The 23888-nt window shown below is 47.1% G+C and overlaps 3 protein-coding genes across 4 annotated transcripts; all 3 read left to right on the top strand.

Moving 5' to 3' along the window:
* Nucleotides 1–7110: 7110 nt before the first annotated feature.
* On the top strand, nucleotides 7111–7732 carry LOC112877264. Its single transcript, XM_025941509.1, has one exon. It carries the CDS (start codon nucleotides 7237–7239, stop codon nucleotides 7480–7482), a length of 246 nt encoding a protein of 81 aa, XP_025797294.1. The 5' UTR covers nucleotides 7111–7236; the 3' UTR covers nucleotides 7483–7732.
* Nucleotides 7733–9514: 1782 nt separating this feature from the next.
* LOC112876952 lies at nucleotides 9515–10165 on the top strand. The gene has a single exon (XM_025941135.1). The coding sequence runs from the start codon at nucleotides 9662–9664 to the stop codon at nucleotides 9917–9919; it is 258 nt and encodes an 85-aa protein (XP_025796920.1). The 5' UTR covers nucleotides 9515–9661; the 3' UTR covers nucleotides 9920–10165.
* Nucleotides 10166–16912: 6747 nt separating this feature from the next.
* LOC112877276 (peroxisome biogenesis protein 12) lies at nucleotides 16913–23172 on the top strand. 2 transcript variants are annotated; one of them, XM_025941520.1, is made up of 11 exons: nucleotides 16913–17096; nucleotides 17167–17334; nucleotides 18417–18522; nucleotides 19427–19575; nucleotides 20592–20844; nucleotides 21225–21334; nucleotides 21595–21669; nucleotides 21769–21855; nucleotides 22196–22282; nucleotides 22464–22601; nucleotides 22690–23172. In XM_025941520.1, the coding sequence occupies exons 2-11, from the start codon at nucleotides 17227–17229 to the stop codon at nucleotides 22759–22761; spliced, it is 1185 nt and encodes a 394-aa protein (XP_025797305.1). In that variant the 5' UTR covers nucleotides 16913–17096; nucleotides 17167–17226; the 3' UTR covers nucleotides 22762–23172. The 2 variants fall into 2 exon arrangements, with proteins under 2 accessions (XP_025797305.1, XP_025797304.1); XM_025941519.1 differs by having other exon boundaries at nucleotides 16913–17334.
* Nucleotides 23173–23888: the final 716 nt, after the last annotated feature.

Here is a 23888-nt window from a genome sequence, read left to right as displayed (position 1 = left end):
TAATTTTTTTTGATAATCTTTCGTCACAAGTTCACACGAGAATAGTGTCAATGAAGTTTATGAGTAAAATTATAGTAAAAATTTCTCCTCATAATTTTTCTAACCCAACTTTTATAAATAACTTAAACAAGTAATCAACGTCATCGTAAATCTATACACACAACTTTTTTGCACAACTTTGTGCATAACGTTACTTACTTTCGTGGAAGGCTATCGCCGCATCACGTATTTAAAGTGGGAGGCGTACTGAGATGGACCCTCCGGACCCCAGAGTGGTGCATGTTAGGCACATCGCGCGCCAGCAGTAGCTCCAGCAAGCGATCACTGAATTAGATTTGCGCATACACACACGATTTTTTGAGAGATTAACAACTTATACAATAAATGACACAACCGGTTGGGTAGGCATACACACACGGTTTCCTGAGAGATAACAACTTATATAATAAATAACATAACCGATTGGGTAGGCAAGCGCGGGGAAACCTCTAACTGTGAGCCGAGTCAGGCCACCCTAGCGCCGCAATGAGCTTGGCTCCCGCCTGGACCCAGAGGTGACCGTCCTCAAGAATGAGCTCCGTCAGCTGTGCTGCAGCGAGGGGTTGCTGTCTTCCAAAAACCCTGCCATTCCGCTCCTTCCAAATTCGCCATGAAACCAGTATGAAAATGGAGTCGAAGCCCTTAGCGAGCTTTGAATTCAGAGTTGCGCGAAGCTGCAGCTAGAAATCCAGCGTTTGGGCGGGGATCACTCCCCCAGGCTCAACCCCAGGACAGTAAGCACGATGTGCCAGACCTGTCCTGTGTAGGAACAAGAGCAGAACAAGTGATCCGCCGTCTCAAGCTCCTGGTCGCAGAGAAGGCAAGTGCTGACTCCTTGCAGTCCGCGCTTAAGCCGACGATCAGCTGTGGACGGCGAGCCACATGAAGATCTACTTCGTTTGCGCGCCACTGGTGCGCTTTGTAATTCCAAATTCCTGCTGTTCTACAATGACTTGACGGTTCTTTCAAAAGGGAAAAAAAAAACTAGTTCATTTCGAGCTCTTCTGTGTTCGGATTAATGGAGGTGGCCGCCGGGCACATCTGTTGTTAGGCATATGCGTGTATGCTTGACTTTTTTCGCGGGGAAGGGTTTTCTTGATTGTTGCTAATTGTTACTAAAATGAGTCGATACTCGACAAGTGGTCTGCACCTTTTTTTTAAGAAAAAGTATTTTTTGGGTAGTTCAGTGGAGGGCATTCAAATAGTGATGATGTTTGAATCGAGCGCTTTGGCTGAAACCATCACCATCATCTAATCTCCAAAATGTCAATCTTGGCGCCCAAAATCTACTAATCTAGGGGCCACTGGCGAAAACTAGCATCAGGGCATAACCTCAAAATAAAGCGAATTTGTGCAGTTATCCTCGGACCATGATGGCTTGGATGATTTGTACATACCAGACATACCTCCACTCCCCCATACCACCACCAACCGTCCTCTACTCCTCTTTCCATGATCATTCTATCAGGCTGATTACCCGATCACATGAAAGTAGCAGCTTCCTCTCATCTAGAGAGATTTCTATTTTAACACTAGTTTGTTCTTTTTTTCAGTGTCGTCTTTGGTAGAGATGACACTTTCTGATCTGCTTCTATGCATGATGATGACTCAATGTCATTTTTTTTAAGATATTCAAAGATCATGTTCCAAACTTTAACACGTGTTGCGGATATATATTCCTATGGATTTAATTTCCCTTCGCTACAAGGATAGGATCATCCAAAAAGAAATAACTCTTTATTACACAGTGACCTGGGTGCTGTCGCCTCTATCCATTGTCATTGCAACCACAACCGAGCGGTGCCATTAGCAAAAACTAGCATTAGGACAAATGCCAAATTCTTCAGTCGTCTTTGGACCATGATGAGTTGATCGGTTGATTGGCAAGACATCCCCATGCTGCTGCCACCATTAACTGTTCTTTTTTGTGTGTGATACGTTGATCATTTGACCATGCTGATGACTCAATTTGCAATGCCGCAAGTTGCAGGTTCGTCTCATCTAGAGGCCTTTTTTTTTTTAACACTGGTGCATGTTCCCTTTCTCTCCTCTATAATTTTAGGGTTGTACTCGGTAGAGATTACACTTTTCTGATCTGCTCCCCATCTTCATCCTATGCACGATGATGATTTGATGTCATCTTTTTTTTTAAAAAAAACATCCAACTTCCAAGGGACCATGTTCCAAGCTTTAACACGTGCTGTGGATATCTGTACTTTTGGATTTAATTTCCCTTGGTTACAAGGATAAGGCCGACCATCCAAAAAGAGTAAACCTCTATGAGTAAGTGGTTTGGATGCTTTCTCGCCTGTTCATCGTCGTCACCGCAACCATAAACTAGTGGCGCCATTAGAGACAACTAAGCATAAGGAGCGAAGCTTGAAAAGTCATATTCATCTGTCACCGTTGAGCCATGAAGAGTGGATAAGGTGATCCATACGACATCCCCATGTTACCACGACCACCGCCGGCCGTTCTTCCTTTCCGCGACATGCCGATCATCCGGTCAGGCCGATGACTCGACCACATACAAGCAGAAGCTTCGTCTCGTCTAGGGATTTTTACTTTAACACTCTAGTGCGTTCCCTTTTTCTCTTTCCTCCTAGGGTTATCAAAAGACCATGCTCCAAGCTACTTTAACACGTGTTGTGTACGTAGATATATGTACTTTTGGATTTATTTTTTCTCGTCAAGGATAAGATCATCCAAAAATAATAGAGCTACTAGTTATTACTTTATTATTAGTCGGTGTCTTTGGAGTGCCCTCGCGTCTGCCCGTTGTCACAGCAACCGCAACCGATCTTTTTAGAAAAACAGGCCGCAGCCCTGCCCCATTTCATTGAAACAAAGCCACAGGCCGCGACCGACCCTTTCATGCGTTTCTGTGATGATGGCCCGTGTCATGTCCGGCACCCTACTTGGCACTCCGGTACATCGTAGCCTCGAGGACGAGGGGCATCATCACATCGCGCCCAACTCCCGCCATGTGGATCGGTTTGGTAGACCGCACAGGCCCCGGAAACAAACGCATTGTGCGATCGTGCATCGATCACCCACTGCCCAAGGCGCTGGCATCTGCCAGCAATCCCGCACATGCATGGAACATGCCACTGCACCGTGCCGAACTGCATGCCGGCCGACCGGTTTCGACAGACCACCAACGGGATGAGCACTCGGACATGATCGATCCGGCCGACCTGCTTGCCGCATCAAGCTTTACCACCAGCCTAGAGAAGGGAGATGCCGTCGCCAATTGCCATGGCCATCGATCTCTCGTCCCAGCTCGATCGGTCACTAAAGATTCTATCTGCGGCTGGTGTTGGACGGTTATATGTTTCTACAAATTAATTTTTTACTGCACGACGGCGGCTCCTCGATAAAAAGATGCCTGAAGCTGGCTTTTGCCTGGACCGTTCGGAATCCCGGTGATCGTCGCCGTAGCGTGGATGCCTCGTCACCATGCACGCGATGAGTGGGTCCCGCTCTCGCCGCAGGGGCGTCGACGCGTGTCCGGACACACCCTGCGTCCGAGCCTATATATAGCAGCACCATGGCTGGTTTCTTTTGCACAAGATCTTCAGTTCACTCGGAAGCTTCAGCTGCAGAGGTTGCGCAAGTCTTCAGCAGCGACGAGCAAAGAGGAGGCCGGGCAGCTAGTTGCGGGAGAGAGTTTGATTTGTGCCTTGCGAGAACGCTGTGAGGGAATCGAGAGAGGATATATAACTAATGGCGTCTCTTCAGCTGGGCCTGCACACCGGCGGCAGCGGGTGGAGGCGGCTCCACGCCAGGAGCGGCGGCCGGCCGGCGGCGGCGGCGGCGGTGAAGCAGCTGCTAAGGAGGCTGAGGTCCACGTGGAGGAGGAGGAGGAGAAGCGCGGCGCGGCCGAGGCGGGGCGCGGCGAGGTCGTTCGGGTACGACCTGCAGAGCTACTACCAGAACTTCGACGACGGCCTTGCATCCTCCGGCGGCCGCCGCCGCTTGTAAGCTGGAGCGATCCTTCTGCTGCGCGTGTGCTTCTTTGTAAATAGTAGCCAAGCGATTGTTAGTGTGCTATCATCCTCACCGAGAGATCGAGTCGAGTGTTGATTTCCGGTGGTGAGCTAGCTCGTCCTGTTACTACTTCTGTGTGTAATTAATTACTTCTGCTTCACAGCAAGACTAATCAGCATTCAAAAATATTATAATTGGCAGATTGCTTTTGCTTAGCCGTTTGGAAAGGATGCCTTTGCTTTAATTTGTTCATCTCGAGCTGTTGTGTGTGTCCTGAGTGACGGAGCTCGCCGGCAGGCACACACCTATTGTTAGCCATATATGGGCTCGTGGACCTGTTTGGCACAGCTTCCAGCTTCTCTGCTGAATTTAGGAAAAACTCTGTTAAACAGTTTTTCTAAAAAAAAGATTCTACGATGATTTTATGGAGTGGTTATCTGAAATGAACTAGAGCTAAAAAAATAGCTTCTTCTAATTCACTTCTATTTTTCATAAAATTAATCTTAGAAAATCATACATAATTATTTTCAGCCTGGGAATCACTTTTGTCAGAAAATCAGCTCTCATACACAATCAGAATCAGGTGGAACTCTACCAAACTGGCCCTATGTTTGACATTTTCCGTGAGGATTTTTTTTCGACGAACGCACGAGGCACGAGGAATTAAGGGTATGGTTGATCTTTAATTGTTACTAAAGTGAATCTTTTTTATAAAAAAATGTTTTGAGATATCAGTGGGGGCACTCAAATAGCGACCCAATGTTGGTGTTAATTTATTATGTTTAATTTATCAGGACGTGGTTGATGAAAACAGTTTTTTATTGAACCATTGTAATGTTTGAACATTGGCACATTGCGAAGAAAAAGATTCAAAGACCAGAACTTTTTTTGCACTATCGTTTCAAGGAAAAGAAAGGTACTCATGTAGTACTCTCGAAGAATGTTCGGGGTGTTAAGTTGTTTTGATTTTAACGAACTATAGCGTGAAGAAAAATGAAAGGGGGTGTGTAATGTGTTGATAAATAAATCACATTTCTCATCCTCATCTGGTCCTCTAATGCCGCATGCACTATATTAGTTTTACTAGATTGTGGTGTGTTTTTTTTCTATTCATGCGGTTTTGGATATGACAATAGTGGAAAACATGAATTTTCAAGCAATTCCTATATTCAAAATCACCTAAGGTGTAATCCTACAAAATTCCTTGAAAACCCATGTAGTTGGCCTGAAAAAACAAAGATGGATTGAAAGTTGCTTTTTGATTAGCAGGAAGCAGCACAATCAAATCGTCAAAACTCAATCTTGGCAGCCAAAGCTACTGATCTCGAGTAGAGGGAAATTAAAGGGAAAGGCGCCATTAGCAAAAACTACTAAACTAGCATCAGGGAAAAACATGAGCAAAATTTGCCGGCCATCTCCTTGGACCATGATGACTCAATCAGGTGACTTTTGAGACATCCACATGCTGCCACCACCACCAGCCGTCCTTTTCAGCGATACGCATACGTACGCCGATCATCTGATCAGACTGAAAGGCTCTGTCGCATGCAAATACCACCTTCCTCTCTCGTCTAGAAGTTTTTGCTTTAGCACTAGTGCGCTCGTTCCCTTTTTCCTATTTCTGTAGGGATTTAGTCCGATCCGTAGATGACACTTTCGTGACTTGTGAGCTGTTCCCACCTCGATCCTACGCACGACGATGGCTCGATGCCATCTTTATTTTTTAGGATATCCAAAAACCATGTTCCAAACTTTAACACGTGCTGTGGAAAGAAAAACTTTTTGGGTTTAGCTCGCCTTCGTCGTTACAAGGATAAGATCATCCAAAAGAAAGTAAAGCCGCCTCTTACTCCTGGTCACTAGTCAGTGGCTTGGACGTTGGATTGGAGTGCACAGTCACTTCTCACTTCATCCGCAACCGCAATCGATTCGGCAGGCTGCATGCAGCGGAACGCATTGTGCACGTGACATTCCACCCGGCCGGCGCCGCTGCGCGTGTGCGCCGCCGACACGTCCATGGCGCGGCCATCCTGCACGCGCAGCTCCGCACATGGAATAGGCCAGCCACCGTGCCGAACTGCTGCCACCAATGCATGACCGCTCCGGATCCGGCGGCACAACCGACGGACACGACGCCGCCGACCTTCGCACCTTCGCTTCACCGGCCTAGTGTATTCAGGTTGATGAGATCCGTCGGCCCCTGGCCCCTGCCATGGCCACCTCTCGCCCTATCTAGCAGCCTAGCTCGATGGGTCACTAAAGCAAGCATGCCACCAACAAACCGAATGCACACGTGCTTCTACGGTTGGTGGTACATGGTTATCTTTCTTAATTTTCTACTGCACGATGGCGATTATTCCAAAAGGATGCCTGAAATCGGCTTCTGCGTGGACCACTCCGACGATCGTCGCGTGGATTCTGTTGGGCATCGCCACCCCCGAGATAGTCTGCTGAAGGTTGTGTCGAAGGAACCTTCGGACGGTTTAGAAAGCACCACTCGGGTTTGATAATCTTGCAGGACTGGCCCCTTCAGTGATGATCGAAGATTCGCGATGAGTTGAACGTGAACGCGCGAAGGTTTCAAACGGGCGAAGGTTGATGCCGACGTCCAGATGATGGAGGAATCGGCTGCACAACCATCGACGACGCAAGACCCTAAATGAGAGGTCGAAGGTTACGAGGAACCTTCGATGTCAACTGAGGAACGTGATCACCTTGTAGTGGGCAACTTGTACATGCCTACGTTCGAAAATGACCCAAAAACCGAAATATCCTGCGGATATACCGGGTAGGTAGAGGCATTACTGTAACGGTAACTGTGTAACAAAGGTAGGGTATAAATATTCCCACCTTTTACTTAGTTGGGATGGCTTTTTAAAATTTTAAAAGTGCATATAAAATTATCCCGTTAAGTCAGAATACTATTTTCACTTTTCTGTTTGGAGAATATCCTTAGCATACTAACAGATTACTCGTCACCAAGGTGCTGTTGCCAGTCTCGCCGCGACGTTGACGCGTGTCGATCGGAACACTCCCCCCTGTTCTCCAGGCCCCAGCTTATAAAGCAGCACCATGGGTGCTTTCATTTGCACAAGTTCTTCATCACAAGCTGCTGTTGAAGAGGGTAGCCACGAGCAAAGAAGCCGGCCGCGCAGCTAGTTGCGAGCGAGTTTGAGCCTTGCGGCTGCGACCGAGAGAGCTAGGACGATGGCGTCTCTGCAGCTGGGCGAGTACACCGGCGGCAGCAGCCGGAGGAGGGTCGTCCATGCCAGCAGGAGCGGCGGCCGGTCGGCGGCGGCTGTGAAGCAGCTGCTGTCGAGGCTGAGGTCCACGTGGAGTCGAAGGCGCGCGGCGCGCCCGAGGCGGGCCGCGGCGAGCTTCGGCTACGACCTGCACAGCTACTCCCAGAACTTCGACGACGGCCTTGCCTCCTCCGGCCGCCGCCGCTTGTAGCAAGCTTTTTCTGTAACCAAGCCATGCTTCTCACCGGGAGGGTAGTAGAGTTCTAGCTAGTGTGTAGGTGGTAGCTGATTTCCCGGTTATTATGATTATTAGGGGAATCGGCTTAGCTAGCTAGCTCCGCTCGTGCAGTCTTTGTACAGGATTCACTCGCTTCTTGCGTGTAGTCAGATATATACACACACACTCCATATATTATTTCAAGCTTCCAACAGCCGAATCATTCTGATTCCAAGCTTCCATACTATGAGTCTTTATAAGAGTTTTCAGCTCCTAGCCTCTTAGTTCATTTTATAAAATCACTTCATAAAATTAGTAGAGAATCACTTCTCTCTGAAAAAATTGTTTGACAAAGCTCCTACTGGATTCAGCAGAGAATCAGCTCTGAGAGCTCTATCGAACGCACCCATATTCTGTCTAACCTGAATATGAGGTCTTCTATGTTAGCCAGCCAAACTATCCGAGATTCTTGTCGATTTTTTTGGGAGATCAGTGAACCTGCTAAATTAAACACTGAAATTAAACTACATGGCCGGGCACTGATCTTCTTCTGTTTCTCCTTCAGTACAGATGAAAACTGCGGGCGATCTGCATGTGTTTTATGGATCCTACATGCATTGAGCGCAGCTGACAAACTGGGGGCTGTTTATTTGCAACCCCGGCCCTCACCAGCCTGTAAATAAACCGGTGTAGGCTGTCCTCTCCTCTTACCATTGGACACACCCTAGTTTCGTTTCCTTTTAGCTGGCGTCACATGTGCTAAAAAATTGCTGAACTGACGGGTATTCACTCTTCTCTTGCGACAATGGAATAAAATTACTCTAGCTTCTATAGTTCTATGTCAACCGAGGATGCAAAACGCGGTTCGTTACTTACACTTCCGTACAGATGGTTTGGCTAAATGAGCTAAAGAGACAGTCATGCACCTTTTTTCTCATGGTTGTACACCATGACTGATATATTCATACTAGATTCTTATGTTATAGCATATTATCCTCAACGATCGAGATGGAGATGGAAATACACAAATACCACGCATGGGAACTTTGAACTGGAAGCTGATTCCAAATGAAAAATCTTTTCTATCCAATCAGACAATGTTTCTTTGTAGCCAAGTTAAAGCCACTGATCTCAAGTGGTCGAGCAAAAGGGAGCGGCACTAGCCAAATCTAACATCAGGGCAAAAGCTCAAAAGCCAGAATGCCCAGTCACCCTTGGACCAGCATGGTAACTCGGATGATTTGTACTGCAACCTCGATCCTATCCGCCCACTGCTGCATGCCTCCACGAATGCAAGGGCTGCCGTGTCCTCTTTGTGTGATCTGTTGCCTGCCGTCGGTGGAGATGACACTGCGCTTTCTCTGCTCTCATCTCGATCCATGCATGCATGCTTTCATGCAGCTTGTAACTTGTATGAGCACGACGTTTAACGTGTGCCTTCGATCAGTGTTGGATAAGGTCATCCGGATGGCCTGGGCCGCCATGATCTGGAGCTACTCTGCCTCCAAACATGGATGGAATGGAACAGACCACACCCAACCGCTGGTCTCGGTTTCTTTTTCCGGACATGATCCGTCGGGCATGATCACACGACTACACGAGGGCGCCGACCCTATCGCCCTTCTTCTTTATTTGCCGACCTCCCGTTAAGCCACACCGCCGTCGCCACCTCTCATCCTAATAAGCCGACCTCTACACTCCATAGGCTTCTGATCTCTACGGTTGGTGGCCAGCCGGCACTGGCAGCCATCTCTCTCTCTTTTCTGACCGATTCCGACGACGCCCAAAAAGACGCCCGGGATCGGCTTTTACCTGGACCATTCCGATCCGGAATCCGACTCCCCTAGTGGATGCCGTCGTCGCCTTGTATAGTACGTGGGTGTCTCGGTGCGTGCGCGTCGGTGGGCCCGGGCCGGCCGCGTCGGCGCGTCAGCAGGAACGCATCCGATTCCGATCCCGACCCACCGGCGGTCGAGCTTTATAAAAGGCGCGGCACGGGCAGGCGTCGGCTACGCAAACGCAAGGTCTTCTTCTTTCTTCTTCTTCACGAGCCACATCTGTAGAGAGGCAGAGATAGAGAGAAAGAAGCCGGAAGAGCGTGCTACCGCTTCGACTTCTCGGCTGCGAGTTCGATCTGTCGCCGTGACAGCAGCGTGAGCGATCGAGAGGGAGGATGGCGTCGTCGTCTCAGCTGGGCGCGTACACCGGCGGCAGCCGGAGGAGGGTCGTCCACGCCAGGAGCGGCGGCGGGAGGTCGGCTGCGGCGGCGGCCGCCGCGAAGCAGCTGCTGTCGAGGCTGCGGTCCAGCCTGAGGAGGAGTGCGGCGGGGCGGAGGCGGGCCGCGGTGAGCTTCGGGTACGACCTGCAGAGCTACTCCCGGAACTTCGACGACGGCCTCGGCTCCTCTGTCGGCCACCCGCTTTCAGTGTGATTCCATGTAACTAGCTAGCGCAGTGATTCCCGGTGATTAGTTAGCTGCTGGCTAACCCAACCAGTTTCTGTAAATGACTAGACTGAATCCGCCATCAGTAATTCATGTAGTCAGCAGTCAGCACGCAGAATGCTTTTTGTAGTTCTGCGCAACTAACGTGATCCCCACGGGAGAGTACTAGTTTATTTTGTTTCTGGTAGCTTGGTACTGACTTCCAGTAATATAATTGTACAGGATCTCTCTCACTCCCGGTATGTTTATATAGCGTATTAGCCGTATACTTGCATGACTAATAAACCTGCCATCGATCAGCAGAATATAATGGTGCTTTGTTGTTCATCTGCTGGCGTTTAATTGGAAACTTGGAATGGAACGGTTGCTTCTGCCTGCATGCGATTTTTGTTCTGATTTTCTGGCTTACGGATGTGCCACATCTGTAGGCTGCAGCCGATGCAAATTGTTGTTCATCTGCCGGTCAAAAACTACCTGCGTCGCTGCTGCTGCTGGCAGGTTTTGAACTGGGAGATCAGTGAAAGACTGAAAGTCACTGAAACTAGACGGCCGGGCACTGGCTCTGTGGCTCTTCAGTTTCGATTCATTACTACTCATTACACTATATTCTCACGGCTTTACTTTGTTGCATTGTCAGGCGGCCTTTAGATCGAATCCTCAATAGAAGTGGAGACGGAAGATAGACGAATCCTATGGGAACTTTCGAACCTGATCGATTCCAGAACCCCCAAAAAAGAAGTGTTTGTATCAAATCACACAAAATTGTTCGTTTTAGCGAAGTTACATAGTGCTACTGATCACAAGTCAGAGCAAAAGGCCAAAAAGGTATCGCCCATTATTAGCAAAATACAAGTGCACAACCCATGAGGGCTGCCCGTCATCCTTGGACCATGATGACTCAGGGTCTGTTCGTTTCCTACCCTCTAAAATTTAGACCTATGACATCAAAAAGAATCTTGCTATTTAGAAGTATTAAATAAAATCTGTTTATAAAACTTTTTGCACAGCTGGGTGCTAATTCGTGAGACAAATTTAATGAGCCTAATTAATCCATAATTTGCCACAGTGATGCTACAGTAATCATCCGCTAATCATGGACTAATATACCTCATTAGATTCGTCTCGCGAATTAGCGCTAGGGTTCTGCAATTAGTTTTGTAATTAAACTTTATTTAATACTTCTAAATGATAAGATTCTTTTTGACGTGACCCCTCTAAACTTTAGGCACCAGGAAACGAACACACCCTCGGACGATCTGCACCCGCAACCTCCATCGCCATACTGCCGCCACCAACGACCGTCCTTTTCGCTTGATCTGTCGATCATCCGATCAGGTGATGACTCACTCCACCGTCACATGCGAAGTAGCTAGCAGCTTCCTCCCACCTAGAGATTTGCTTTAACGACCTCTGTGCGCTTGCTTTACTTTTTCTGACGGCGCTATGCAGGATGTAGAAAATTTCGTTTTAGGGGTAGATGAAACTGAACTTTAATTTCTTTGCTCCCATCTTGATCCTACACATGATGACTGTACAGCATCTTTATTTTTTTTTTGATTGAGGATATCCAAAGACCAATTCCTTAGTTCCTTACTGTTGGTAGTTGGTAGTCATCTTTCTTTTCTCACCGGTGACGACGCCCAAAAAAGATCCCTGGAATCGCCTTTTGCCCTGACCACCCCGATGGAGAAATTCATCGTAGTGGATCGATGCCGTCGTGGCCTTGTGCGCGGGTGACTCAGTGCCTGCGTGCCGGTGGGCCACGTCGCCAGGAACTCATTCCGATCTGACATCTGATCGGCCGGTCGAGCTTATAAAAGGCGCAGCACGGCGGGCGTCGTCAGGCAAGCAGGTCTTCACAGAACTCAGAAGCCGCAGCTGAAGAGAGGCATAGAGACAGAAGGCCAAGAGCTCGCTACTGCTTCAGTGTGAGCGATCGAGAGAGAGAGGATGGCGTCTCCGGTTGGCGCGTACACCGGCGGCAGCGGAAGCTCCCACGCCAGGAGCGGCAGGAGGTCGGCGGCAGCGGCGGCGGCGGCGAAGCTGATTGTGTCGAGGCTCAGGTCCACGTGGAGGAGAGGCGCGGCGCGGCCGAGGCGGCGGGCCGCGGTGAGCTTCGGCTACGACCTGCGGAGCTACTCGCAGAACTTCGACGACGGCCTTGTTGGATCCTCCGGCCACCCGCGCGGCGCGCGCTTTCAGTGATTCCGTGTAACTAGCTCGTCAGTGATTCAATTCCTTGGGATTAATTAGCTCGCTGGCACGTCCAGATAGTGTAAATGACTCTCTTCTCCTTTGTAGTAGCTAGTGTACAGTGGAGACTGAATCCGTCATCAGTCAGCATTCAGCTAGCACGCTTTGTCATCTGTTGGAAAACTGGAACGGAATGGTTTTAGTTTGGATTTTTTATTCCTGAAACTTATCTTTATCTTTTATTATTCAACTGAAACTTATTTTTATCTTCGAGTTGCAGCACATAATCTTCTCGAAACAAAAATCAGGAGAAATCTCGCTTCTTCAATCTGTGTAACTAATTAGCCTATTAGCCCTACACTTACCTGCAAGACTAACCTGCCATCGATCAGCATTCAGCAGAACAGTGGTTTGTTGTTCAGCTGTCGTCGGCTCTTCAAAACTTGGAATGGAATCTGCTTTGTCTCCACACGTGATCTTGTTCTGATTTTCTGGCTCACGAGTCACGATAGATGTGCAACATGTATAGCCAAATTGTTGTTCATCTTCCGGTCAAACTATCTGCGCCTTCTTAAGATTTTTGGGAGATAAGTGGAAGTCACTAAAATTAATAGATGGTCGGGCACTAGTTCTTCAGCTCACCAGAAACTAAGCGCGAAAGTCATCGACCGAACCTAATGTATTTGACGACAAGATGCAGTGTCCGTTTGCATCCTCTCTTGGCTAGTGTAAAATCCTCACGTTTTTCCTTTGTTGCATTCTAAGGCGGCCTCTTGTCTAGACTCCCCAACAAAAAAGTGGAGGCAGAAAATAGACAAAAATCCTGTATATGGGCACTTTTGAAGCTGAGGATTTCAAACAAAAAAAAATGTTTGTATCAAATCATGCAAAATCGCTCCTTATAGGGAAGCTAAGTAACGCTACTGATCTTAAGTGGAGCAAAAGGGAGCGCCATTAGCGGAATGTAACCCATGAGGGCAAAAGCTCAAAAGCCGAAGTGGCCCATCATCCTTGGACCATGATGACTCGGATGGTTTGTTCGACGACCTTGGTCGCCATACTGCCACCACCAACGACCGTCGTCCTTTTCGTGTGATCTGTCGATCATCCGGTCAGGTGATGACTCCCCACCATCACATGCATGCAAGTAGCAGCTTCCTTTCAGCTAGAGATTTTGCTTTGGCATAAGTGCGCTTCCTTTATCTTCTTTTCTGACGACGGCACTTTGCCGGGATGTAGAAATTCGTTGCATGGGTAGCTAGATGAAATTGAACTTTCTCTCTGCTCCTCCCATGTTCATCCTACGCATGATAACTGGGGCGCAGCATCTTTCTTTCTTTCTTTCTTTATCTGAACATACCCAAAGATCGACCATTCCAAGGCTTAACACGTATTGCGCGAAACGTCGATGTGCCCATCGTGACTTCAGAACACGGATATGTATAAGGCCATCCAAAAGGAATAACTAGTTAGTCGCTGGTCTGGGTCAGTGGGTCGCTTCTGCATCGGTCCATCATCGTCGTCACTGCAGCACCTGCAGCAATCTGAATGCAGCAGTGTGATCGATCTGCCGCGGAGGACATCGAATCCCGGCCAGTTTTGTGCGGCAAGCCATGTTCAGCGATGTTCTTGCAGCACGCGTGGTGTAGGTGAACGCATCGCGTGCACGTGGTGGCACTACGCACGGCCGGCGCCGCTGCGCTCGCTCCAGTTCGTTCGGACATGACCAGTCCGGCGCCGGCGCCCAAGGACGCCGACCTCCGCCTCTATCTCGTCCTAAGCTCGACAAAAGCGACCCTACGGCATTGCATAGGCACCCGGCCGGGTTCTACGGTTGGTACTCACTTGGTAGACATCTTTCTTTTCTGATGAAGTGATGAGTGATGGACTCACGGCGACGCCAAAAAGATGTCTGAAATCGGCTCTTGCCCGGACCAATCCGGTCGAGAACTCATCGTGGCGTTGTGGGTGGGTGACTTGGTGCGTGCGTGCCGGTGGGCCCGGTCGGCGACGTCGCCAGGAACTCGGTAGGAACCCATCCGATTCCGATACGATCGACCAGTCGAGCGGGCTTATAAAAGGCGCTGCACGGCAGGCGTCGTCTAGGCAAGGTCTTCGCAGTTCATAAAGCCGCAGTTGCAGATCGAGGGGTATAGACTCAGGGTGTGTTTGATTCAGCTGTGAGCTGTGAAAAGCTGCTGTGAAAAAACTGCTATGAGAAAACTGTTGTGAAAAAAATAGAAGGGAAAAGAAGAAGATCGAAACGGTATCCTATAATTTTCGGAGGTTTTCGTTCGCCCACAACGCTCGATAAGCAGCTCCGATGCGCGTTCGTTTTTGTACACAGCGAACGCAGCTGCATTCGATAAGCAGAGGTCTCTGTCGGATGCCTTTGATTCGGATTCTGCGTTCCGAACGCGAAGGCTGGCTCCCGACGCCGAACCAAACGCAGCCTCAGAAGCCAAGAGCTTGCTACTGCGATCGAGAGAGGATGGCGTCTCCAGTTGGCGCGTACACCGGCGGCAGCGGCAGCTCCCACGCCAGGAGCGGCGGGAGGTCGGCGGCAGCGGCGGCGGCGAAGCAGATGCTGTCGAGGCTGCGGTCCACGTGGAGGAGAAGCGCAGCGCGGCCGAGACGGCGGGCCGCGGTGAGCTTCGGCTACGACATGCGGAGCTACTCCCAGAACTTCGACGACGGCCTCGCTCTCGGCTACACCGCCTTTAGTGATTCCGTTTACTACGTAGCTTAGTGATTCCCTGTGATTAATTAGCTAGCTGGCCCGGGCAGCTGCCTCGTCCAGTTACTGTAAATGGCTCGCTTCTTCTTTGTAATTAACTACTAGTAACTTTGTAGTCACCACGCAGAATGCTTTCTGTCAGCTGTTGGAAACTGGAATGGAATTGTTTGAATTTGATTATGCGTGGGATCAAGACGGGAGCAGAGCAGGGGAAGTGCCACCCGAATCCCCATTGGGGTTTGGGGGGGTGGGGGGGTGTGGGGGGGGGGGGGGGCGGTGTTTGGATGTTAAAGGAGAAGCACTGGCTCAAATCAGAATCTTTAGAGCCACTGTGTAGCATAGTTATAAAAGTTTCCGGATTGATGGATCGAGAAAATATGGAATATGTACGTTGTTTAAGAGAGATTTTAATATTATTAGGATAAATGTACCCGTGTTCCCGATATGGGAACAACTTTTCCCGGTGACTGTGCTAGCCGCTGGCTTTGTAGTAAACAGGACCTGCAAATATGAAAACGGGACATGATGTTGAGTGTTCAGAACTGGTAAGAGCACGGTATCTTTCTTTTATACATATACGCCTGCCATCGTTCATCAAGATGTGCTGTTTGTAATCAGTACACTGCTCCAAATAATACACCACATTTTCATCCGCAGTTCCGCACGCTGCTGCTTGGCATGCTTCCCGTGTAGCGAAATCAAGAGAAGTGGTGCAAACAGTAGCGGAATCACTGCTGGTTCCTTGACTCACGCAAAAATGTTGTCGGAGTAATCATGCGTAGACTCTTCCTCTGGTGGTACTTTAAAAGGTGGTACAAATCGTCCGAGTCAGCTTTGCCCAAGGGTGACTGGCCAGCACTTTGAAAAGATAAAGATGACTGGCCAGCTATTGGGACATGACCCTTGCTCGCAGTCGGCAAGGACAGGATCACACAAGACAGACACGTACACGAGGCCGTCGAGAGCCGACCCTGTCGATCCTCTCGTTTGCCAGCCAGCCCCAGCCTCCCTTCACGGTTCACACGAGAAGAGGCGATTGCCATCGGCCGCGCCTGTCCCCAATTCGCCATTGCCACTGCATCTGCCTGCTTGTCTCGTTGGCCGACCGGTCGGTCGGTAGCTATCTTTCTTTCCAACTGTAGGACGGCGACGCCGGAAAAGATGGCTTTTACTTGCCCGGACCATGCATCTTATCCGGATCCCTGGTCCCGTCGTAGTCGGCGGCCTGGACACCATTTGCGTACGCGAGCGAGCGAGTGCTTGCCAGTTGGTCTGGCGATCCGAGCTTGAATATAAAGCAGCGGCATGGGAGGTTGGCCTCCGTCTCTCGGAAGCTGCAGTTGCATAGGCGCAGGACCCAGGAGCAACCGACGGTAGTGTGAAGTGTGAACTGTGAAGCAGCGCGAAGCTGCGATCGAGTTGCCGCGACGGTGTGACCGATCGAGAGAGCGAAGCATGGTGTCTCTGCTGTCCATGGGCACGTCCAGAGGCGGTGGCGGCCGGCGGAGGGTCGGCGCGGGGAGCGACGGCGGAGCGGCGGCACCGGTGAAGCAGCTGTTAAGGAGGCTGCTGCGGTGCAGGCTGAGCGCCGGGAGGCCGGGCCGGGCCGCGGTGAGGTTCGGCTACGACCTGCAGAGCTACTCCCGGAACTTCGACGACGGCATTGGCTCCTCCGGCCACCGCTTTTAAGCTAGGTCTCTTCCTAGTGTGAGTGTGGATCGGTGAGGAGTATTTTGCTGCTGTACAGGAGTTGCGCGTTCGGTGTAATTAAGGTTTGAAATTACCATTAAATCAAGACCTTGGGCAGCTGTCTGAGGGGAACGTTACTTTTCCTTTTTTTGAGTGCAAACGAGGAGCCAAAAGCCCAAAACTCAATTAGCAGAAAATCAAATAAAAGATGGCAGAAAACCAAACACGGAGTCAAAAGCCCAAAACCCAACCTGATCACCGGCGGCAACCGTTGCTGTTGTGTTTTCGGCCCATACAGCCCGTACCTTCTGGACCGCCCAAATGTTGGCAGATCGGCCTCTTGACCCGCCAAGGCCCGATCAGTCGTGTCGCGATTCCTCCCCTCTCCTCGGTCGAGCCGCTGATCGTCTCGTCTCCCACTCTCCCCCCCAACCCATCTCCGGCGTCCCACCTTCCCTCTCCTTGCCCTTGCCTGGCGAGTTCCCCTCACCGCCGTGGACGCGCGAGCCAACACTAAACCGTCGCTTCCCAGCAGATAACACCGCCCCGCAGCGGCCGCGCCCGCCGCCGCCGCCGCAGCTCCGGCGCCAGCCGAGCTCTAGGCCCCGGCCCGCGGCCGCAACCCTAGTTCCCTCCCGCAGCCCCGGAGGCGGCGCGGGCGGCGGGGGCAGCGGCGATGCTGTTCCAGGTGGGAGGGCAGGGCGCGCGGCCCACCTTCTTCGAGATGTCGGCCGCGCAGCAGCTTCCCGCCAGCCTCCGCGCCGCGCTCACCTACTCGCTCGGGGTAAAACCGCTCGCCTCACCCCCTTACTTGCTCGTCTCTGATTGGATCGAATCACTGAGATTCCGTGCCTGGTTCGGGGGATTGCGTGGCGTGTTGCTTAGTCGTGCGTGCCCCCGATGTCATGGATGGCACAATAGTGCGTCGCGGAATGACGCATTGAAGTGATCTTAGTTTCGGGGATGATTATGAAGTTTTTCACTGCTTCTACATGTTGTTTGTCTCGCTGCTTTTTGTTGTCCTGCCATCTTTAGCTTTAAGAGAGTTCGGTAAGGTTTAGTTCGTTAGACGTAATTGCAAGTGCAAACTGAGCTTGAGATCAGATTATATAGGTTAGCCCATTTTGGCTAACCGTCAGGCTCAGACTGAATTCATTTGTGTGAGTGGTATGGGACTGCACATTGAGCTGGCTGCTAGCATGATGATGTTCTGCACTTCTGTGTGCAGTGGAAAACTATGGATAATGTAGATGACTTCTTGTGTGTTGCAATTTTTGGAGACTAACCATCACATATAGGGTCAACATATTGTCGCAAGAAAACCTGCATACAATGTGACATAAGAAATATAATGTGTAACAGGACATAGGATATGAACATCTGCCAATGCGCATTGCTCCGGTATCTTTTAGCAAACCGATGCATGTTTTCATGTATCTTATTGTAGTAATGTTCTGATTGCTTCATTAATATATAGATTACTCTTAAAATCAGTGTATTATTTTTTGGGGAAAGCCAATATACTTAGGTTTCCTTGCTGCACATGCTATACTTTTCCTCCCTGTTACCAATTACACTCAACTGATAGGTAGGTGTATAAGTTATATTTCAACAGTTTTATCTTTACAAAACTATCCAGCTACTTCAATTTATATGAAATGAGTATTCTACAATCTACAACTCATTTTTTATGTTTGATTGTGCAAAGTTGCATACGAACATTACTTAGGGAAGCATAAGAGTACCCTCAAAAAACTTTAATCGTTCCTTATTGATGTTCTCTCCTCCAAATATGACGTCCATGCATTTCGGAAAAGTTTATTTCACCAATTATGTGGATTAGGGTTAACTCATTTTTACTTGCAGGTTTTTGCACTAAGAAGGCCATTACTACACAAAGTTTTAGATTATGAAGATGAATTCTTCGCCTTGTTAATGGGAGTCCTTGAGTCTCACAGTCTACGAACAACAGGTTCGTTGTTGCTCTACCATAATACTTTCTGCATGAGAACACTAGTCTGTTTAGGACACTTGTAAGGGACGAAATTGGAATACAGAAAACTAATGGAACTGGCATTACAATGTTGATTCTGAGTGTCTTATTTTCTTCAACGAAGCCCCCTTGAACCTATTGGGAAAAGAATTTCATGCAGCAGTATACTAATATTTTTAATAGAGCGAGCCATCATATTTTATGTTCATACTTGCATTACTATCACCATATCTGTCTCATAGTTTACATACCACCTGAGGTTATTGGAATGGTATCATCCAGCCCTACAGGTTTATTTTTCTTAATAGAATCAAAAGAGCCCATGCTTGGACCAACTTATTGCCAGACCAAAAACTAGGCCTAACTGCCGACTGCTCTGTTGGAGGTTGCAGCAACTATAGGATGAGCAGGAAGGGAAACAGGGAGTGTCTAGGCAGCACTCAGTTCTGTTTTGGAACTGCAGGAGCTGAAACGAGAGGCTTGGTTCATTTGAAGCAAGAGCTTGCTCCTTAGATTGCTGCTGTCCAGCAGCTTGCAAAAGCCAACTTGACCACAACTACTGGCTGTCAAAGACAGCTGCTAGACTTACTTGCTGACCAAAGGTCCTTGCTGACCAAGAACTTACCCCCTAAGGAAACTAGGCTTGCTGACTAAGGGAAGACAGAAGATACCCTACACTAACCTGAGTAAACTAACTCTAGTTAGATAGATAACTAACACAAGGATTACTGCTAACATGCTCTGTTAACTTACTTTAATCTACTAATGTATGTGAAAATATTACCAAACTGGTCAAATGGACAAACTTAACTAAGCAAGCTTGATCCCAGTGACCAAATTTTAATTGTATTTATTTTAACTTTTCCGAATTGTTTTCTTTCAGATGGTTCTTTTTCAGAGTCATTATATGGTCTCAGGAGGAGACCTGTTAAGGTTTCAGTAAAGAGAAAGAGCCTTGGTACAGAATCCAGTGATAAAGTCTATGCTTCTGCACTAAGGAAGCGCCAGAAAATCCTCTCGGTGGTTTTCTTGGTAGGATGCGAGCAATTTTACTGACACACTGCAGCTTTGTGTCTGCTTTGTTCTTCATTCCTAGGGGAAACATAATTTACCATTTGCTGCTTAGCTATCGCTATAAAAAGAATTATCAAATTTGGTACTCGCAAAAGTACATGAACTAGATTCAGTGCCATGACTTGAGTTTCTCGACTCATGGCTTCATGAGATTTCTATTCTGGTTTGCGCCAAGAGTTTCTTATTAAGATTGAGCTGATTTGTCTATGAACAACTGACTAGTTCTGTAGTATGAATATCAGAAAAGGCCTTTTGCCTAACTTACGGCCCTGATGCTGTTACTGTATTGCTATCTTCGGATCTCAGTTATGGTTTTCAGTTTTCAATCTTGTTAGTTTGTTGGCATCTGGTTGTGATATATGTGGCGCAATTGCTTCCTGCGGTACCCAACTGCTATAAGGATGTATATATCCTTATTCCTTTATGCATTATATTATTGACAATTGGTTCTTGTCCTGCTTCAAGATATATTCTACCCTAGTCCTTAACTTAGTTTTTTTTTAAAAAAATATTGAATGGATTTGGGGTGCACTTAAGTTGCAGTTTTATTCATACGACCTTGTCCTAATTTTTTTCTGAGTCAGACACCCTTCAGTCACGTTGGATTCCAAGTAGTTTTTGGCATGTCCCAAAAAAATCTGCTGGATCAGACACCCACACCCACACCCATGTCCATTTATCACTGTTCAGTAGAACTTGCCTTATGAATAAAAAAATTAAAATATGTCTTCCTGTTTTATCTTTTTGTTGTTTGGAAATGTTAGTTTCTGATTTCAATAGTCCATGTATTGTGCCATTCCCAAAATGCAACCATTGAAAACTTGAATTGTGTCTAAGGTAAGTAAATAACTATGTACATTGAACTTTTGATATAAAGCAATGTGTGCCAAAATTTTCCTTCATATAATGATGAAAGTTGTTGCTTATGGAATAACTCTTCTCTTTATGCTGAACTTTTGCTGATGTTATTGTAGGTTGTTTTGCCATATTTTAAGTCAAAGTTGCAGTCTATATACAATAGAGAAAGGGAAGCCAGGTTGCAGGCAACTCTTTGGGGTCAGGATGATGTGAGGTTTGATGAAGCTGGCTTTGTATTAGATCAGGAGCAGACTTCTCAAGCACAGAATGACCCTACAATTGGAGAAGTGTCAAACTTGACACGTTTTAAGAAGAACTTTGCCTCACTCATAGGCGTTTGCTATCCATGGATTCATGCAACTAATGAAGGTTTGTTTACCAGCTACTCCCATGAATCTTCATCCTGTATGAATTATAAGTAATATCTGTGCTGTTCTGTCTTGATTCTCTTCTAGGAGTTGATTATTCCATATTATTGTTACAAAGCACCAGTGAGAAGAATCACAATCAGCTCTATTTTTCCTTATTTCCTTTGCATCATCCTTTCTTGACACTTTTTTCCGGAGAATAAACTTTGATCTTCTGATCTTGTCATTTTAGTTTTGCATTGCTAGTATTTTTTTGGTCTATTTGTCCAGTATAACCCAATTTCATTTGTGTTTCATGTGATCAAAAGAATGATGCAATGCGTGGTTGTTTGTTTCATCATGTGGGCTGTAGAGTTTCACTTATGGCATCCTTGTTTGCAGGTCTCTCGTTTGCATACCAGCTGCTGTATCTGTTGGATGCCACTGCTTTTTATAGTCCAGCACTGCATGTGCTAGGGCTTCACGTTTGTCGTGCTACTGGACAAGAGCTGGTATTGCACTTAACACTTTCTTTTTATTGGCATATTTATTATTAGTTATGCAGAGGCATGTTTAGAATCCCATTATTGCATATTTATCGCTGTGTTTTTTCGTATCACATGGCACCCCTTTTTTATCACTTTCTTTTCTGACCAAAACCCTTTTTTAATCATTGGAAGCACTAACCAGTGGGCAAATACATTTACACGTTCCATTTCTTTATACGATGATGTGCCTAATATATTTTCTCTTTCGTCATCTGAATAAATAGATGGATTCATCTTCTAGGATATCAAGGATTAGAAATCGTGAACTTGAAAGACTTCGTGGTCCTCCATGGTTAAAGGTAGGAGAGGACTGTCGGTACTCAGTAGCTGTATTGGCTTCATGTGTGAATTTTCGAGCCCTAGCTCATCACAAGAACTTTTTTGTATGACCTCTGCAGGCTGTGCAACGGGTGTTCCTTAGTTGTATATATACAACTCTAGATTATGCACAAACAGGTTTAATTGCTGCAGTCTTCTTTTTCAAGGTCTGTTCTGCAAGTTCCTGTCTTAGAGAATCTATCTTTAATCTCTCACTTTGAATATCTTCTTACAGGCAGGCTGCTGAGTTCAAATGTTTGATATTTGTTTTGTAAATACTTCGATTGAAAGTTGAAACTAATGGGAGAAATAATTCCTTTAAGGCATCCTTAAACCTCTAAATATTGAAATGGCTAAGAAATCAAAGTCCTTACTTGATGATGTTTGCAGACTTTTTTACGCGTTTACATGAACCAGTTCTATCCATGTGTTAGATCTCCATATGAAAAGCATGATTTCAACTACAGAACTGTACTTAATGTTCTCCTTTTGGCAACCTTACCTTAGATGATGGAGTGGTGGTACCAATCTGCTGAAGAAAGAATGTCCGCTCCAACTGTATATCCACCACCCCCTCCACCACCAACTCCAAAGGTATATCTATTTATTCTAAGCCTGCCACCATTCTCTTATGACGTAGTCAACCCGTGATTTTGCAAGTATTCTGAAATGTGTTGTTTTCTCTGCAGTTCACATATTTTGTGTTAAACTGTTAAATAACGAAACCTTTAGTTCATGATTACAATCTCATATGGGTCTGCAACATTTTTATTAGGTTGCCAAAGACGGAATCCCCTTGCCAACTGACAAGACGCTCTGCCCCCTGTGCTGCCAGAAGCGTGCCAACCCATCTGTTCTTTCTGTTTCTGGTTTTGTTTTTTGCTACAGCTGCATATTCAAGTCCGTCTCTCAGGTGGGTTCTACCATATCAGATACAAATATATATTTCAGCCACATTGTCTGTCCATCATCAGCTTATATGGCATTGTTTTGTGCTACAGCATAAAAGGTGCCCTGTCACGCTGATGCCTGCCACTGTTGAACAAATTAGGCGCCTCTTCCATGATTTGTAGACATGAATATACACAACACTTGCAGTTTTCTGAGGAACAGGAGGAAGTCAGCATATAAAAAACATAGAACGCAACCACTGTGTTGTCCAACCACAAGAGACGTGGTTTGAATCTCACCTTTTGATACTCAAGCACATACACAGATGGCCCAATTCTTCTCGTTTTAGGAAAATTGATTTGTTCTCACACCGCTATACTTTTCTTTTTGTGGTTCATTGAGAATTGAACGGCAAAAGCGAGCTGAAATATGAGCTTTGACAATTTTAGGCTAGGGTGTATAATCTGTTGTTAGGTGATACACTGCACAGATGAGGTGACTATAACCAGTTAGGTCATGTGAAGGTTCTGTACATCTCTTTGTAAAAGTTTGGTTGTTATTTGGTAATAGCCCTGTTATGGTTTTTAACGCCACATTGCTTTCTGTTCCAAGTAACCTTCAGAGGGTGTGGTGTATTATCATCTGTCACAACTTCGCTCCACCTCACAGTTAGGAACAATAGGAAGTCAACTACGTTTTCACTCGCATGAGCATACGAAGCAAAGCTCAAATGAAATGAGACTATCCATGAAAGAAAGATTAAGGAGGTGTTTGGATTCAAGTGTTAAAGCTTTAAAGTGGATTCAAACAGAAATAGAAGTGTTAATGGGTGGGCTAAACTTTAGATAAGATTTTAAAAACTTTAGCAAAAATATGATTACTAATATGTGCTAAAGTTATCACTCAATTTTAGCCTATCTAATGTGCCGTTTGGTATAGCTTCAGTTTCTCCTAAAACAAAAACAGCTTCTGAAGCAGCTCCTTTAGTGATGGCTTCTGAAGCTTCTCTGATGAAATTGAAACTGTTTTCAATAAGTTAACTGTCCCGTTTGGCTTAGCGATGGCATCTTATCAACTGGCAAAATTGTCCTGCCGCCACCGCCCTTTGTCTAGCTTTTGGTTGCTCACGAAACCACTCGACACCTCCTTGGCTGCCTCCAACACCCACTGTTTAGTATCCCATTATAGGGGTACTGTCTTGCCATCTTGTTCATCACTCATCTCTGCCATCAGCTAGCAACCTCCCATAGACCTTCCTCTAGCTCTAGCTCGATCCATGTGAAAATTACTCTCCAACTTGAAATAAGAG

Source organism: Panicum hallii, chromosome 9 (assembly GCF_002211085.1).
Source record: "Panicum hallii strain FIL2 chromosome 9, PHallii_v3.1, whole genome shotgun sequence".
Taxonomy (NCBI): Eukaryota; Viridiplantae; Streptophyta; class Magnoliopsida; order Poales; family Poaceae; genus Panicum; species Panicum hallii.
The sequence above is the reverse complement of the archived record's forward strand: the minus strand, read 5'-3'. Positions and strand labels throughout refer to the sequence as shown.

Bases quoted from the DNA above. Each gene is read 5' to 3' on its own strand.
- LOC112877264 (XM_025941509.1), top strand. From the start codon at position 7,237: ATGGCGTCTCTGCAGCTGGGCGAGTACACCGGCGGCAGCAGCCGGAGG.
- LOC112876952 (XM_025941135.1), top strand. From the start codon at position 9,662: ATGGCGTCGTCGTCTCAGCTGGGCGCGTACACCGGCGGCAGCCGGAGG.
- LOC112877276 (XM_025941520.1), top strand. From the start codon at position 17,227: ATGCTGTTCCAGGTGGGAGGGCAGGGCGCGCGGCCCACCTTCTTCGAG. The intron at 22,283-22,463 runs GTATATCTATTT...CATTTTTATTAG, and splicing joins CTCCACCACCAACTCCAAAG to GTTGCCAAAGACGGAATCCC. The intron at 22,602-22,689 runs GTGGGTTCTACC...TTTGTGCTACAG, and splicing joins TATTCAAGTCCGTCTCTCAG to CATAAAAGGTGCCCTGTCAC.